The sequence below is a fragment of the Pseudophryne corroboree genome, chromosome 1, assembly GCF_028390025.1.
Source record: "Pseudophryne corroboree isolate aPseCor3 chromosome 1, aPseCor3.hap2, whole genome shotgun sequence".
NCBI classification, from domain to species: Eukaryota; Metazoa; Chordata; class Amphibia; order Anura; family Myobatrachidae; genus Pseudophryne; species Pseudophryne corroboree.
Window position 1 is genome coordinate 1,112,236,033 of NC_086444.1, and position 18,994 is coordinate 1,112,255,026.

The 18,994-nt window shown below is 43.3% G+C and overlaps 1 protein-coding gene across 3 annotated transcripts in view; it reads right to left on the reverse strand.

Annotated features, from left to right (window-relative positions):
- ARAP2 (ArfGAP with RhoGAP domain, ankyrin repeat and PH domain 2) overlaps nucleotides 1-18,994 on the reverse strand; it is a 575,623-nt gene that overhangs the window by 233,299 nt on the left and 323,330 nt on the right. For all 3 annotated transcript variants that reach the window (XM_063922313.1, XM_063922304.1, XM_063922322.1), the window contains exons 19-21: nucleotides 18,642-18,840; nucleotides 7,183-7,246; nucleotides 3,308-3,471 (exon numbers count right to left, since the gene is read on the reverse strand). In XM_063922313.1, coding sequence (XP_063778383.1) covers nucleotides 3,308-3,471; nucleotides 7,183-7,246; nucleotides 18,642-18,840 — 427 coding nt within the window. The remainder of the gene's footprint in view (nucleotides 1-3,307; nucleotides 3,472-7,182; nucleotides 7,247-18,641; nucleotides 18,841-18,994) is intronic.

An 18,994-nucleotide genomic window follows, 5' to 3' on the forward strand; every position in this document is an offset into this window, starting at 1 on the left:
GCAATTGCGGACTTCCTTGTCTTTTTCTGCAGTTGTGTCTGAGAGCAGGGGCAGATGGAGAACTAAAAGTGGCCCTGTAAGATTTTGTAGAAGTGGCCCGACATGGGCAGCATAAGAGGTATAACATATCGTGTAGCCTACTCTCTAACAGTACTGGGATTACTGATTAGCTCTGATGGTCTGTAAGTGTGAAATAGGATTGTGGGAGATGCCTCATATCAGTGTGGAGCTTTACTGAGAGACAGAGATTGCCACTGAAGACTCCCCCTTTTCAAGCTTAGGAACTTGGGAGTTAATTCAGACCTGATCACTGTTGTGCAATCAGGTCTGAACTGCGCATATGTATGCACCGCAATGCGCAGGCGCGATGGTCCGCAGAGATGGGGAGCATCGGGCAGTGACGGGATGGTGCAACAAATCGGATCGCACCGGCAAATGCAAAAAGATTGACAGGAGGAGGGCGTTTGTGGGTGTCCGGAAAAACGCAGGAGGAACCCAGTGTTATGTGGGAGGATTTGTGACGTCAGCTACGGCCCCGATCATTGCAGCAGCTGAGTAAGTCCTGGGCTGTTCAAAGACTGCACAAACTGCTGTTTATGCAGCTCTCTTGCACATGCGATCACACACCTGCACAGCGAATTCCCCCTCCCCCTGTAGGCAGTGACTACCTGATTGCAGGGATGCAAAAAATGCACCATAGCGATCATGTATGTTTTACCCCCTTTGTACACAACTAACTGTATGACCTGAGCGCAGGGCCCTCTAAACCTCTGGGCCTGATAGCAATGGCACCCACTATAGTTATGACAATGCTTCCAGCAGCTGCCCAGTGTCACCACCTTTATATGGGAGTGATGAGGCTAGGATCTCTGTTGGTGATTCATGACCTGTTTGTTGGATCTGAGACAGTTACCTTGCATGACCCCATGGGTCACACAGCCAGCCGATGGTGATGTTGCATCCTAGGATGCAGCTCAGATCACTAATGCAAGCAGGAGGTATAACAATATTAGGCATTACCATATACGTGCTATCCCTGCTGCTTCTATGTAAACAGCAGTGATAGCAACTCCAATCACATATGAATTAGGTCCCAGATGCGACCATGTCAGGGAAAGCCCAGCTGGGCTTTCCAATTCCCTTGACAGACTTCACCCCCTCAATAGACCCGGCCACCATTAGGGCTGATTCCATAAATTTCCCTGGCTTGTTTTCTATCTCAGTGTGCCCCTGGTGGTATTGAAGGTCTAGGGAGCTGATTAGCACTCTAGAGAAGACATGGGGAGTGTGCAATTGAACAAACACAGTATGAGGTGACCAGGGTAATTAAATTGTCCAAGAGGTTTATAGAGTGGAGAACTTGCAGGAGCGGTGATAGACCATGTTAAAAACAGCCATGAGATAAAGAAAAATGAGTATACAGTAGAGGCCCATGAGATTAGCAGTGAGGAGGTCATTGATGACCTTGGTGAGGGAAGTTTCCTGGGAGTGAAAGCATCAGTGACCAGGCTGGAGTGGGTCAAGGAGGGAATGGAAAGAAGGTATGGAAAGAATGGATGGAGATGAGGTGATCATAAACAACATATTCAAATAGCTTAGAGGCAAAGGCAAGGAGAGAAATTGAGCACTAATTAGAGATTGAAGGTCTGTCAAGAGAAAGTGTTTCTTAAGAATGAGGGAGGCTAGTACATGTTTGAGTAGGTGCAAGGGAAGGAGCTTATGAAGGCAGGGGAGGAAAGAAGAAAAGGAGGGTTTGGACTTTGACCCCTGTGACTCCCTGTGTGGGAACAAGGATAACTAGATTGCTAGATCAAGTGACTGGAGGAGAGGAGGCATCAGAGGTATGTCAATGAAACATCAGTGGTACACCAGTGGGCCGTAAAACCTGACTTGGCTGTGATCCAGGGCCCTCATTCCGAGTTGTTCGCTCGGTATTTTTCATCGCATCGCAGTGAAAATCCGCTTAGTACGCATGCGCAATGTTCGCACTGCGACTGCGCCAAGTAACTTTACTATGAAGAAAGTATTTTTACTCACGGCTTTTTCTTCGCTCCGGCGATCGTAATGTGATTGACAGGAAATGGGTGTTACTGGGCGGATACACGGCGTTTCAGGGGCGTGTGGCTGAAAACGCTACCGTTTCCGGAAAAAACGCAGGAGTGGCCGGGGAAACGGTGGGAGTGCCTGGGCGAACGCTGGGTGTGTTTGTGACGACAACCAGGAACGACAAGCACTGAAATGATCGCACAGGCAGAGTAAGTCTGGAGCTACTCTGAAACTGCTAACTCGTTTGTAATCGCAATATTGCGCATACGTCGGTCGCAATTTTAAGAAGCTAAGATTCACTCCCAGTAGGCGGCGGCTTAGCGTGTGTAACTCTGCTACATTCGCCTTGCGAGCGAACAACTCGGAATGAGGGCCCAGGTGAATACCACAAGCTTTGCTCGTGGTTGGTTTCGCTAAAATCTGCTCTGACTTGGTTGTGATCTAGTGGGATGCTACAATTTGACTGCAGTCTCCACTTTTCTATTTTCCTGAAATAATGGGGGTAATTCCAAGTTGATCGCAGCAGAATTTTTTATAGCAATTGGGCAAAACCATGTGCACTGCAGGGGAGGCAGATATAACATGTGCTGAAAGAGTTAGATTTGGGTGGGTTATTTTATTTCTGTGCAGGGTAAATACTGGCTGCTTTATTTTTACACTGCAAATTAGATTGCAGATTGAACACACCCCACCCAAATCTAACTCTCTCTGCACATGTTATATCTGCCTCCCCTGCAGTGCACATGGTTTTGCCCAATTGCTATCAAAAATCATGCTGCGAACAACTTGGAATTACCCCCAATGTACTGCACCATTGGGAAAATGGTATTTGAAAAAAAATATGTAGAGCCTATAATAAAATGTGGGAGTAATAATTTATATGTTCAAAATAAGGCTAAAACAGTAAAATGTATTTTCTTTCATGAATCACATCCGTACATTCAGAGTAATTAATGAGGCTTACTGAAAAATCTATGTGATGATATCTACCTGCGCCATGCAATGGCTTACTCAGCTTGTGATAGTATTTGTCTTTAGGCATAAACATCTCTGAATAACAAAATACAGGGCTGCATTCCAACAAATATCAACATTTCTAAAAGGTTAATTATAATTTCTCAGAAAAAAACAAGTTTCTATGTCTTACATTGTTGCAGCTGCTTGCTATTCATATATTAAAAATATACATATTTCAACAGGCTCACAATTACCTAATATCATTCAAAAACAATCTGCTGAACATAAACTCTGTATTACCTACCATACTGTGTAACAAATGCCATACAGCTATGCACAATAATTGGAATGTTGTTTTTGCAGAGCTGCTGATCCTGTAGCGCATTGCCATCTGTACTTGCTGCTTTTTCAATTGCACAATGCCAGACCATGAAATCCTGAATCGTATGTCCATGGATATATAATGTCCTGCACGTTGAAAAATGAAGTGAAGAAGAATTATACTAAATATAAAAATGACCAAAACACTAAAAATAAAAGATACTACTGTATGTTACAACTGTGCATAAAATGTTATAAATATGTAAATTGACGTATTAACAGTTTACCTGTTCAATCACAAAATACAGATCTGGTGTCTTTAATGAGTTTCCAATTAATCATGTTGTCTACTAAGAATATGTTTGCCAATTTTTGTAGAAGGGAATAAAAATATACCCAAAGTGACAGTGATTTATGGTAACACTTCAGCTCTCTATTTGAACAGGAGGGGCAGTTTTGCCTGCTGAGGCAGAATGTTAGGTAATTAAGGGGTCTATTTACTAAGCCTTGGATGGAGATAAAGTCGATGGAGATAAACTACCAGCCAATCAGCTTCTAATTGCTATGTCACAGGCTGTGTTTGAAAAATGACAGTTAGGAGCTGATTGGCTGGTACTTTATCTCCAGCGACTATGGGGGGTCATTCCGAGTTGATCGCTAGCTGCCGTTGTTCGCAGCACATCGATCAGTGAAAAAAATGGCTAATCTGCGCATGCGTATGCACCGCAATGTGCACGCGCGACGTACGGGTACAAAGAGCATCGTGGTTTTGCACAGGTTCAACTGAAGCTTTCAGTCGCACGGCTGAACGCAGGAAGATTGACAGGAAGGGGGCGTCTCTGGGTGTCAACCGACCGTTTTCAGGGAGTGCTTAGAAAAATGCAGGCGTGTCGGGGAAAACGCAGGCATGGCTGGGCGAACGCTGGGCGGGTGTGTGACGTCAAAAGCCGTCCCACCGTCAGACTCAACGCACAAGAGGAGTAACTACGGGCTGGTCTTGTTTTGTACAAAATGATTTTGCAGGCGCTCTGCTGCACAGGCGTTCTCACTTCTGCAAAGCGAAAATACACTCCCCGGTGGCACGTCTGCTAAAAGTAGCTAGCGAGCAATCAATTCGGAAAGACCCCCTATATCTCCATCAAAGGCTTAGTAAATAGATCTCTAAGTGGTATAAAATGAGTCAGGGCAGTGAAAAAAATATATACATAGGCCCAGATTTATCAAGCCTTGGAGAGTGATAAATTGCACAGTAAAAAAGCACCAACCAATCAGCTCCTAACTGTCATATTACAGGTTGTGTTTGACAAATGACAGAAGCTGATTGGCTGGTACTTTATCAACATGCAATTTATCACTCTCCAAGGGTTGATAAATCTGGGCCTATAATTTTTTGCTCTTGTATCATTTTTTAAACTGTGTGCTGCTGGTACAGATAGTCCATACAAAGCCCTGGGTAATCCATAGCTACCCCCTAGACATACACAAACCACTCGTGACCCTGAAGATGATACGTTTCTTATAAAAAAAAAATACATTTTTATTTCTCCGAGCACAAGATATTTGAGCTGTTAATACCTGTATGTACAGTACACAGCAGATTTGTCAATAATCCTGATGAAAGACATTGATATATTAATAGCAGAAGGATGGATTTTATGAGTGGTGTATTTCTATGATGCTGTTGCCTGAGTATCATATACCAAATTAAAGGCCTTATTACATAGATTTGCAGAAAAATATTGGCGTTGTAATTGGTTCCTTCGAGTTATGTGGCAAAACGTCCATATGTCATTTACTATGCATCACCATTGTGCTCTGGAAAATGTGACTGTTGATGAACTCTCCCTGTGCATCTGCCAGGTGACCTAGAACATGTGAAGTGCTGGGTGGTTTGGAAACTATGACAGTTATGTGCGGCCACCCACTAAGCAGGGATTTTTTTACTCCTAAGGCGGTAAAAAGGGGTAAAATTCCCCCCAGCAAACCTTTGTCCAGTTGAAACCGGCACATCAGCAAGTTGTTATATATTAGCCTTAGTTTGCAAATGGTTAAATAAAGAGACCAATATTTTGTAGACATATATAATGGTAGATGCTCAATCAGCTTAATTATATCATTCAGGTGCTTGAAAGGGAGGGGTATTTCACTGATAGTATGCTGCATTGGGCATTCTGGCTTATGCTGGTGTTTTAGGGTGCCACACCCTGCACCTAGATATAGCGCAAGGGACCCCTAATATACAGAGACGCTTTGATGCGGCTTTGGGGCTTATTCACACATTTGCGCAAATATGTGTAACCAAGATCTCTGAATTCTAATATTATGTTGGATTTATAGGGATTTATATCTGGTTACTGTTATCATTCAGGGTGCTGGGGGAAACAATGTCTCTCTTTTTTTCTTGCTTAGAAATACCCCTCCCTTTCGAGCACCTGAATGATATCATTCAGCTGATTGAGCATCTACCATTATATATGTCTGTTGTGAGAGGCAGAGAGGTTCCTGCATTAGGAGGAGGTGCAGGCCCTGACATGCCACATGGAGCATTATGGGGTTGCTCCAAGGTAGGTAGCTCTTAGCTTAGACATATTGTAGTAAGGAGCCATTATCATGTGGCTCCTTGCTGGTTAATCATAGACCCAGATTGGGGTAATGGAGGTGTGAGGTGTGGTGCCTCTGGACTGGCTGAGCTGGATGGCTTTAGTGTGGCATGCCTTTACATTCTATTAACACTTTTCACTTATTAATTTTGTAACACTATTTCTCTATTTTTATTACATTTCATTTTTGTATGACCTTCTTTATAGCTTTGGCTTCCTAAATACTAATTTATTAACACTATAGTTTTTTCACTGGTATGCTGCCCTGGGCTTTCTGGCTTATGCTTGTATTTTAGGGTGCCACACCCTGCACCTAGATATAGCGCTAGGGACCCCAAATAAACAGAGACGCCTTGATACGGCTTTTGGGCTTATTCACACATTTGCGCAAATATGTGTAACCAAGATCTCTGAATTCTAATATTATGTGGGATTTATATCTGGTTACTGTTATCATTCAGGGTGCTGGGGGAAACAATGTCTCTCTTTTTTTCTTACCAATATTTTGTACTCAGCTAATTATCATGTATAATTGTAATGTAAAACCTGTTAGTGTATGTGAACTTTTACTTATATTGTTGGAATCTTATTAGAAGCTACTTACATAAGGGAGATTTTACTGGTTGAAGGAGCATTAAAATTCAAACTGAACCAAGGTTTAGAAAGCCAGCTCCTCTGACATCACAGGGGCTAACTCAGACTGGATCGCTGCAGCGGTAGTGTTCGCAGTATGAAGTCCCTTGGGGAGTGCGCACGCAGAGGCTGTCGTGGGGCGAGAGGGGGTGTGCCAATGGCATTAGAACGCCATTGGCGGGGTGTATCTGGACAACGCAGATGTGTCCAGACCATTGTGCGGGCGGGCCACTGTGGCTATGTGACGTCACACGCAGCTGCTGCGACCCAGGACACGGCGGGTAGCCGCCCGGCTGCACTTTAGGATGTGCACTAGCTGCGCAGACAGGAAGCTACTTGCTGGGAGCTAAGGCACCGCAGCCAAGCAAAACTATCGCATCCGTGCTGGGGAGGGGGGGGCAGAGCAAGACATGGAGGGCGGACTAGCCCTGTGCTGGGCGTCCCCCCGCATGTCTGAGAAACTGATCGTAGATGTGCTGAATTTAGCACATCTACAATCAGATCTGAATTACCCCCACAGTCACAATGGTTCTGAATCTCTGATTTACTGTAAAACATTATTCTTATCTGTATTTTATTTTCTCTATGTTAGGCTATTGCTGAATTAATGTAATAGAATCATTACCTTCCATTTTCAACTAGTAGCACAACATTTTTCTTTTCTCCATTTATCACAGATGAGCTTCTTGCTAGAAAACAAACAAGTTGCAAGTTAGTAGGGAATTACCGCTATAGCTCTTCCGCAGTAATTTTGGTAGCACAAACACTTACTATGTACTACTGTCTCCCATATGTGATTTTCACAACACAATATTTTCTCTCTACTAGACAATGTTATGTGCATGGCAATAAAATGTCAGCACCTATAGCACTCCTTTATAGGTGAAAAGTGTCTGTGCATCATCATTTGTCAACTGCATGCGTGGGATGCGTGTTTTTCATGTGTTGAGGTGAACTTGGTTTAATTAAATTACCGTGCATAAAGATTCAGCTTATTTTGCTTTGGCAACTGTGTGCTGCACTGTCTGCCAAAAATGTGCCTATAGTGTTCAATTAAATGAATAGACTCCTGCTCAGCACAACATAATGACTCAAAAAGCAGTTTACAAAGTACAGATTCCTTTTTGTGGTATTGACGTTCTTTCCTTAAACTTTTCATATGTTGGACAGAGCACAGTCACTAATGCAGACAACAGGCTTTTACATTCCTGCACTCTGCATGGGGACATGACTGCATTGTGGTGCCCATGTGTGTTTTTTGCCTTTTCATTAAATAAAGCACATACTGTACTGGACAGTGGACACACAATGTGTTAGTATTATCTAGAGTCCAGGTTTTAGTTTTTAATTCTTTTTATTATACAAATAGATCTACGGTTATCTTGGCTTCTCTGCTGCGCCTAGGTGCATCATGGTTTATTTACATAAGCCCTTCATCTATTGTTCTCAGCTGCAATTCAATACAGAGAACAATACAGCAGGGGATTAAGTCATTACAGCAGGGGATTAAGTCCGACTGCCCAGCCTCAATTAATCCTATTAAAGGCCAAGATAAACGTGGACCCATCTGTAGCAACAATAGAGAACATATGCAATAATAATACTAAAAAACATGGGTATACAGATACAGTATATAGAAATGAGCAATAGTGCAAAAAGGTTGGACCAGCTTATCACAGTTTTCTAAGGGCCTAATACAGGTTGGATCGCAATATGTGTTCAAACCGCAAAAATTGCTAAAAAGATGCAGGCGCAAGCCCGTCCTGCGCATGCGCCCACATTTTCTGTGGGGGGGCCGCAGAAAATGCGATCACCTCTGCCTGTCAATCAGGCAGATGCGGTCGCTGGGCGGGGGGTGGCAACGGTATTTTCTAGGCAGAGACAGAGCGCTGCGGGGGCGGAGGTGGCCAATCGGGGGCGGCGTCAGTGAAACGGGGGGCATGGCGTGGACGTGATCACGGCAGCATCATAAACTAGGCTGCGGGCCTCCTGCAGGCACAGCTAAGCTGCGCTGGCAGGAGGCGACCTTAATTTCTGCTATCAAGCAGAAACTGCGATGCGATCGCAATTTCTGCTTGATGAAAGGGGGGAGGTGGCGGTCAGCATGAATTTGCAATCCTTACTGAATTAGGTCCTAAGTCTTATGTGGGTTGCACAGAAACAGGTATTTTGGTCAGGAAGAGTTGTGCCAAAAGGGCCAAAACCTTATGTCAGAGGATGGACACCTTGGGGAAGTCATACCAAATGTAAAAGTAAGACCCAATGGGCGGAATTCAAATGTTTGAAAAGTCGGTTGGGTGTCTGTTTTTTCCTGTCTACTAGAATTCAGCATAGATTGGAGGATCTGTAGTAGAGTACATCTGGTGCACTAGTTTTGAAGGAACCAAATAGCCATGTAGTGTAAATCTTGAAGTTAGTTTCCCTTAAGGGAAGTACTGTACTTATAGAAGATTTGGTTTAGAGATGAGCGGGTTCGGTTTTCAGAGAACCAAACCGTACCGAACTTCATGCTCTGAACCCGATTCCGAGCCCGGCTCGTGTTTTCCCGGCTGATTCGGAAACCCGAATGAGGCAAAACGTCATCATCCCACTGTCGGATTCTCGCGGAATTTGGATTCTATATAACGAGCCGCGCGTCCCCGCCATTTTCACTCTGGCATTATAGAGTGTAGAGAGAGGATGTGTCTCTGTTCTCTCAGTGCCCTCAGTATCCGTGGCTTGTGCTGAATCTGTCCAGTCACAGTGCTTGTGTCCTCTGCTGCCATATGTCCAGTGCTGCTGTATAGGGTGCTCTGTTGTGCTGTATCAGTTCAGGGTGGTGTATTGTGCTGCATCAGTCCAGTCACAGAGGTGGTGTCCTCTGCTGCCATATATCCAGTGCTGCTGTTTAATAAGTCCCTTACAGTGTTGCTGTGTTGTCCTGCATCAGATCAGTGGTAGTGTCCTGGACATCAGTCAGTCCAGTGACCAGTCACAGTGGTGGTGTAATCTGCTGCCATATGCCCAGTGCTGCTGTATAATTATTAGTGATGTGCACTGGAAATTTATCGGGTTTTGTGTTTTGGTTTTGGATTCGGTTCCGAGGCCGTGTTTTGGATTCGGACGCGTTTTGGCAAAACCTCCCTGAAAATTTTTTGTCGGATTCGGGTGTGCTTTGGATTCGGGTGTTTTTTTAAAAAAAAAACCTTTAAAAACAGCTTCAATAATAGAATTTGGGGGTCATTTTGATCCCATAGTATTATTAACCTCAATAACCATAGTTTCCACTAATTTTCAGTCTATTCTGAACACCTCACAATATTATTTTTAGTCCTAAAATTTGCACCAAGGTCGCTGGATGACTAAGCGACCCAAGTGGGCGGCACAAACACCTGGCCCATCTAGGAGTGGCACTGCAGTGTCAGACAGGATGGCACTTCAAAAAAACTAGTCCCCTAACAGCACATGATGCAAAGAAAAAAAAAGGCGCAATGAGGTAGCTGTGTGACTAAGCTAAGCGACCCAAGTGGCCGACACAAACACCTGGCCCATCTAGGAGTGGCACTGCAGTGTCAGACAGGATGGCAGATTTAAAAAATAGTCCCCAAACAGCACATGATGCAAAGAAAAAAAGAGGCGCAATGAGGTAGCTGTGTGACTAAGCTAAGCGACCCAAGTGGCCGACACAAACACCTGGCCCATCTAGGAGTGGCACTGCAGTGTCAGACAGGATGGCAGATTTAAAAAATAGTCCCCAAACAGCACATGATGCAAAGAAAAAAGAGGTGCACCATGGTCGCTGGATGGCTAAGCTAAGCGACCCAAGTGGCCGACACAAACACCTGGCCCATCTAGGAGTGGCACTGCAGTGTCAGACAGGATGGCAGATTTAAAAAATAGTCCCCAAACAGCACATGATGCAAAGAAAAAAAGAGGTGCACCAAGGTCACTGGATGGCTAAGCTAAGCGACACAAGTGACCGACACAAACTCCTTGCCCATCTAGGAGTGGCACAGCAGTGTCAGACAGGATGGCAGATTTAAAAAATAGTCCCCAAACAGCACATGATGCAAAGAAAAAAAGAGGTGCACTAAGGTCGCTGGATGGCTAAGCTAAGCGACACAAGTGGCTGACACAAACACCTGGCCCATCTAGGAGTGGCACTGCAGTGTCAGACAGGATGGCACTTCAAAAAAATAGTCCCCAAACAGCACATGATGCAAAGAAAAAAAAAGGGGCGCAATGAGGTAGCTGTGTGACTAAGCTAAGCGACCCAAGTGGCCGACACAAACACCTGGCCCATCTAGGAGTGGAACTGCAGTGTCAGACAGGATGGCAGATTTAAAAAATAGTCCCCAAACAGCACATGATGCAAAGAAAAGAAGAGGTGCACCAAGGTCGCCGGATGGCTAAGCTAAGCGACCCAAGTGGCCGACACAAACACCTGGCCCATCTAGGAGTGGCACTGCTGTGTCAGACAGGATGGCAGATTTAAAAAATAGTCCCCAAACAGCACATGATGCAAAGAAAAAAAAAGGTGCACCAAGGTCGCTAGATGGCTAAGCTAAGCGACACAAGTGGCCGACACAAACACCTGGCCCATCTAGGAGTGGCACTGCAGTGTCAGACAGGATGGCAGATTTAAAAATAGTCCCCAAACAGCACATGATGCAAAGAAAAAAAGAGGCGCAATGAGGTAGCTGTGTGACTAAGCTAAGCGACCCAAGTGGCCGACACAAACACCTGGCCCATCTAGGAGTGGCACTGCAGTGTCAGGCAGGATGGCACTTCAAAAAATAGTCCCCATACAGCACATGATGCAAAGAAAAATGAAAGAAAAAAGAGGTGCAAGATGGAATTTTCCTTGGGCCCTCCCACCCACCCTTATGTTGTATAAACAGGACATGCACACTTTAACGAACCCATCATTTCAGCGACAGGGTCTGCCACACGACTGTGACTGAAATGACTGGTTGGTTTGGGCCCCCACCAAAAAAGAAGCAATCAATCTCTCCTTGCACAAACTGGCTCTATATACTGGTGGACAGCAAACTGTGCAAAACTGAAATGCACCACAAGTATGGATGGATAGTATACTTGACGACACAGAGGTAGGTAGAGCAGTGGCCTACTGTACCGTACTGCTATATAGTATATACTGGTGGTCAGCAAACTGTGCAAAACTGAAATCCACCACAGGTAAGGATGGATGGTATACTTGACGACACAGAGGTAGGAAGAGCAGTGGCCTACTGTACCGTACTGCTATATATTATATACTGGTGGACAGCAAACTGTGCAAAACTGAAATGCACCACAGGTATGGATGGATACTAGTATACTTGATGACACAGAGGTAGGTAGAGCAGTGGCCTACTGTACCGTAGTGCTATATAGTATATATTGGTGGTCAGCAAACTGTGCAAAACTGAAATACACCACGGGTATGGATGGATAGTATACTTGACGACACAGAGGTAAGTAGAGCAGTGGCCTTCTGTACCGTACTGCTATATAGTATATACTGATGGTCAGCAAACTGTGCAAAACTGAAATGTACCACAGGTATGGATGGATAGTATACTTGACGACACAGAGGTAGGTGGAGCAGTGGACTACTGTACCGTACTGCTATATATATATAGTTATACTGGTGGTCAGCAAAATTCTGCACTGTCCTCCTACTATATACTACAATGCAGCACAGAGATGGAGCGTTTTTCAGGAAGAGAACGTATAATACTGGTGGTCACTGGTCACTAAAACTCTGCACTGTCCTCCTACTATATAATACTGCTGGTCCCCAGTCCCCACAGTAAAGCAATTAGCACACTGAGTCAGAGGCAGAACTCTGGGAGGCAACGGAGTCATCTGCCGCCGGGCTCCTGCTCTGAAGGGGGGCACCTCTCCTCCCATTCTGTGACACCATTGAATTAAGTTAATTGATAGCTGTTGCTGTCTTTTCAGTGGCCGACTTCCTTGCAGTTTACAATTCACACCCTCTTTATTATACGGAATATACTCATTTTACAAGTGTCATACCCAGGATTAGAAACCACAACCTATTACACTGGAAGCAGACACCTTACTGATTAAGCTGTTTGCTCCTGTATAGGAAATATGAGAATTTTACCTATATGAAGATACTACTCTGACAATTACACGTAACTTCATATAGTTAGAATTCTGATGCTTCCTCTACAGGAGTAAATAGCTCCATCAGTAAAGTGTCTGCTGTCAGTGTAACAGGTCATGGGCTCTAATCCTGGGTATGACTGCTAAGAAATGTGTGATTTAAAATAAAAGACAATTAAATGTATAAATACAGTATATAATTTTATTTCAGAACACTCCACACACACACACACACACACACACACACACACACACACACACACACACACACACATATATTTATCTTAATATAGGAAATAGGGGGGCACCAATATTTATCTTGCCTCCGGGCGCCTGTGACGAACTTATGCCACTGCACTGAGCACAGATATTTGCAGCACACTGAGCACAGTCAGATATGGAGCGTTTTTCAGGCAGAGAACGTAGATATTTGCACTTGCAGCACACTGAGCACAGATATTTGCAGCACACTGAGCACAGATATTTGCAGCACACTGAACATAGAAACTGAGAGGACGCCAGCCACGTCCTCTCACGATCATCTCCAATGCACGAGTGAAAAATGGCGGCGACGCGCGGCTCCTTATATAGAATACGAATCTCGTGAGAATCCGACCGCGGGATGATGACGTTTGGGCGCGCTCGGGTTAACCTAGCAAGGCGGGAGGATCCGAGTCTGCCTCGGACCCGTGTAAAATGTGTGAAGTTCGGGGGGGTTCGGATCCCGAGGATCCGAACCCACTCATCACTAATAATTATCTGTGTTGTCCTGCATCAGACCAGTGCTAGTGTCCTGTGCATCAGTCAGTCCAGTGCCCATTCTCAGTGGTGGTGTCCTCTGCTGCCATATGTCCACTGCTGCTGTATAATAAGTCCCTTACAGAGTTGCTGTGTTCTCCTGCATCAGACCAGTGGCAGTGTCCTGGCCATCAGTCATTCCAGTGACCAGGCAGTCACAGTGGTAGACGCTGCTGCTATATGTCCACTGCTGACGTATAATAATAATAACAACAACAACAACAACAAGTCCCTTACAGTGTTGCTGTGTTGTGCTGCATCAGACCAGTGGTAGTGTCCTGGCCATCAGTCATTCCAGTGACCAGGCAGTCACAGTGGTATACGCTGCTGCTAAATGTCCTATGCTACAGTATTATAATAATAATAATAATAATAATAATAACAACCACAAGTCCCTCACAGTGTTGCTGTGTTGTCCTCCATCAGAACAGTGGTAGTGTCCTGGCCATCAGCCATCAGTCATTCCTGTGCCGCATATTGTGTTATATAACTCCAGAAACATAATGGAGAACAAAAATTTGGAGGATAAAATAGGGAAAGATCAAGAACCATTTCCTCCTATTGCTGCTGCTGCCACTAGCCATGACATAGACAATGAAATGCCATTAACGTCGTCTGCCAAGGCCGATGCCCATTGTGATAGTAGAGGGTATGTAAAATCCAAAAAGCCAAAGTTCAGTTAAAAGACCCCAAAAAAGACATTTAAATGGTCTGAGGAGAAACGTAAACTTGCCAATATGCCATTTACGACACGGAGTGGCAGGGAACAGCTGAGGCCCTGGCCTATGCTCATGACTAGTGGTTCAGCTTCACATGACGATGAAAGCCCTCATAACTGAGGCCTTAACACTTATGTTGGTGTTAGACATGCGTCCGTTATCCGCCATTAGTGCAGTGGGATTTAGACAATTGATGGAGGTATTGTCAATTCCAGTGATTTGGACGTATAATTATTAATTACAGTGATCTTGACAATTCATTCCCGTGATTTGGATGTATAATTATTAATTACAGTGATTTTGCCAATTAATTCAAGTGATTTGGACGTATAATTACAGTGATCTTGCCAATTAATTCCAATGATTTGGACGTATAATTCCAGTGATTTTGCAAATTAATTCCAGTGATTTTGACGTATAATTCCAGTTGGAATTGTTTGTGTCGCTTGTCATACAGCTACCTCATTGCACCTCTTCGACATCTTTTCATAAGGTGCTGTTTGGGGCCTAGTTTTTGAAAAGTGCCATCCTGTGTGACACTGCCGTATGAGTCCAGGGGTACTGCTGTATTAGTCCTGGGGTACTGCCGTATAAGTCCACCAATTGCAGATTTTTTTAAAAGTGACTGGAGCGTGCTGGAGATGCTGTCAGTGGACCAAACAATTGCCGCCCACTCTCGACATTCAGCTACTGCGTGAGACTACTAGATGGGCCAGGTGGTTGTGTCGCTTAACTTAGTCATACAGCAAACTCGGTGCACCTTTTTTTCTTCTTTGCATCATGTACTGTTAGGGGCCTTTTTTTTTATATCTGCCCTCCTGTCTGCCACTGCAGTGCCACGCCTAGATGGGCCAATTGTTTGTGTCGTTTGCCATAGTCATACAACCACCTCATTGCAATTCTTTTCTTCTATGCATGATGTGCTGTTTGGGGCCTTTTTTAATATCTACCCTCCTGTCTGCCACTGCAGTGCCACGCCTAGATGGGCCAATTGTTTGTGTCGCTTGGCTTAGTCATACAACTATCTCATTGCAATTCTTTTTCTTCTTTGCATGATGTGCTGTTTGGGGCCTTTTTTATATCTGTCCTCCTGTCTGCCACTGCAGTGCCACGCCTAGATGGACCAATTGTTTGTGTCGCTTGGCTTAGTCATACAACTACCTCATTGCAATTCTTTTTCTTCTTTGCATGATGTGCTGTTTGGGGCCTTTTTTTTGTATCTACCCTCCTGTCTGCCACTGCAGTGCCACTCCTAGATGGGCCAGGTGTTTGTGTTGTCAACTTGTGTCGCTTAGCTTAGTCATACAGTGACCTCGGTGCAACCTTTTGGCCTAAAAACAATATTGTGAGGTGTGAGGTGTTCAGAATAGACTGGAAATGAGTGGAAATGATTGTTATTGAGGTTAATAATACCATAGGAGAAAAATTACCCCCAAATTCTGTGATTTTAGCTGTTTTTTATGTTTTTTTCAAAAATCATACAGATCCCAAACCAAAACACGAAAAGGGTGGTTTTGCCAAAACCAAGCAAAAACCAAAACACGAAAGTGGAATTAGAACCAAAACCAAAACACAGAACACGAAAAGTGCCAGCCGTACATCTCTAGTTTGGTTACATGCAATCGATGAGCGAACACTCCTACAGATAAAGGGGATTGTTTAAGATCTTTCTGAGGCCAGCTCAAACAATTCAAAGTGCTGATCTGTAGAAGGTACAGGAAGCCTTTAGCTCCCCTGTAAGCAGCTGAAAAGACACATGTTCTCTAAAAAGTAATTGGGGCTTTGAGGACCTGGAATTAATTTGATATGAACCCCTACAATTACAGGAATTGAAACTGGAGATATGGGGAAAGATTATTTATACTTGCTACACAAATCACTCAGAGCAAAATCATCAGTGATGTGTCAATACTGCATTACACCAACTAGTACCCACAATAAGGCAAAACTATAATAAATCCCTGTAGGGAAAAGTAGGTGTCTCTATAACGACAAAGGGAAGGGGTGAGAGAAATTATCAAATATCCTAACCATTTTGTCCCATAAATTAAGTGAGAATTGTATCATATCCCTTACACTGAGGCTGGCCTGTGGTACATCAGATGTCCTGTCCAAAGTCTCACCATGAACAAAGGAGTTTTCAATATCCACAATAAGGCAAAACTATAATAAATCCCTGTAGGGAAAAGTAGGTGTCTCTATAACGACAAAGGGAAGGGGTGAGAGAAATTATCAAATATCCTAACCATTTTGTCCCATAAATTAAGTGAGAATTGTATCATATCCCTTACACTGAGGCTGGCCTGTGGTACATCAGATGTCCTGTCCAAAGTCTCACCATGAACAAAGGAGTTTTCAATATCCACCAATTTATTGAAACCTGAGGCAGAAAGAATGTGGCTTCATGGATCCCATGGCAATATTGAGTAACTAGAAGTTCCAAACCCCTTGAGGGTGAGGATTTTGCAAGACAGTCACAATTAATTTAAAGTTTGGTATCAATCCAGATAAATTTATTACAAAGCTTCTGCAATATTGTGAGAAATGATGCCAGAAGCAACACAGGTAAAGTATGTAATAGATAGACCTAACTCGGTAAGGTCAAACATCAGAAGGTCACTATTGAATGCCAAAAACACTACCATCGAAAGAAAAACATTGATAGTTCTGAAACATCGGTAATCGATGTCCATCATTAATCTAGCGTCTGTCAATGGTGCTGGTTGCAGCAGGCAACCACACAGCCCACAGAACCTGCTGCAGCCAGGGAGCGGAATGCGGATGTCGGGTGTGGGTGGGTGTCGGGTGCCTGCGGGGTGACTGCAGCCGCACCCATGGGCTGCATCGCCCTGCTTACCCGTCCCTAGACCTACTCCTGAACACGAGAGCCTACCTAAGGCCTTCACAACATCTAGTAGTGATAAAAACGGGTTTCATACTTATTGAGGTGAGAGGTATGATGCATACTACAGTATGTCTGGAATTGTCCAATTGCTTGACACATAGCACAAACTTAACTTGTCAAGATCTATAAGGTATGCCATACTGTATATTCATTCAACCTGTTCACCACCAGCACCTTCGTAAAGAGCTTAATTTCTGTATTCAAGAGCAAGATTGGACTATAACTGAAACAGTTAGCTGGTACCTTTAAGGGGCTTGGAGATCCAAATTATGTGGGATTGAGTAATGTCAGGATGAACTTTACCTGCTGTGGGACATAATTGACACATGTGACACCTTGGGTCAGCTCATAGGCAAATGTCTTGTAACAGGACATTATGAAATCATCAAAGACAAAAGCAGCTGCCACCTGCTCTTCAATAATTTGCCTATTAAGTTTTTGGCCATGGACAGGGACCAATTTGGACAATGCACTGTATCTAAAGTACGCTGGAAAGCAGTAACATTGGAAGTCTCTAGATGGTCAGTTTTGTGCATATTGTAAAGGTAATCATAACATCATTGACAGGTGACATGGATATAACTAGGGTCTTAGATCATATGAGCATTAGAATCTCTGATTTAGACTTGTTGAACAGAAAATGTATAGAATCATGAAGTATACCTACAACATTATATACCACTGAGTGGGAGTGGATTTCTTGCAAGAATATAGCATCACCGGAAGAGTGTGCAACATACTATACAGCAAATGTTGTCTGTGGTATACTGTATTCAAACCCTTTCTATTGAGAGGCTTGACTTTAATTGGCATATCTGCAGCAGATTATAGTTTAACTTGGGAAAATTTAGGGGTCTATTCATGAAGCAGTCAAAAATGTGGAGACGTGGGCAAGTGGAGAAGTTGCCCATGGCAACCAATCAGCATTCAAATAACAGCTATAATTTGCATACTATACAATTTTACGGAGCGGCTGATTGGTTGCCATGGACAACTTCTCCACAGGCTCACTTCTCCACTATTTTCACTGCTTTATGAATAGACCCCTTATTGAATCAATTCAATAGGATAAACTAAAATCATGTAATTTCAATAGTTAAAATCTTAAAATAACACACTCACTAAAGAGAACAAAATAATGTTGGCAAAGATTGTGTTTATACTATTATATTATTATATCCAATTATTTCCAAATTACATTGTAACACGTGGAACCATACAGCACATGTAATTAATATGCTGCATGCTTACATTTTCCATGGAGGTGCTGGCCAAAACTGTACGTTCCCTGACATCTACAAACACTATAGTAGTGTTTCTATAGAGCTCTTTTTTGGGAACATGCCCTAACCTATGACTTCATCACAAGGACTGCCAGAAGCAGATATACTTCTTCACTAGTGTTAAACTGTGATGCAAAAGTGAAATGGCGAGCAAAAGTGGAACTCACCAGAAAACTGCTTCTTTGCCCATCTCTACTATGTAACAACAACAATTGATAAAAAAAGAAAATGTATAAATATACATTTATGATGAATAGTATCTTACTAAGTTCCTGCAGTTTCTTCAGTTCAATAACGTCTCCTAGAATATTTTCTTGAGCGTTGCTGTAGTGCAGGCGGGATTTCTCTAAGGCGAACCAACCTTCTTTCCAGTCCATAAGACTATATGAATCTTTGTAATGTAAATATCCAATTACATCAAACTCTAACTCTGTTAACTTTTCCTCTACATTAGGAACAAAATTCTACAAAAAAAATATAAATAGTGAAATAATATTATTTTCTATATTAATGTTACTGACACCAAGAAGAGACAAAAACAAAAAAATAAAATCAACAAATAGAACAAACATGCCTGAACTAAATGCACTCAACGTAAAAAGTGAAATTGATTCCAAA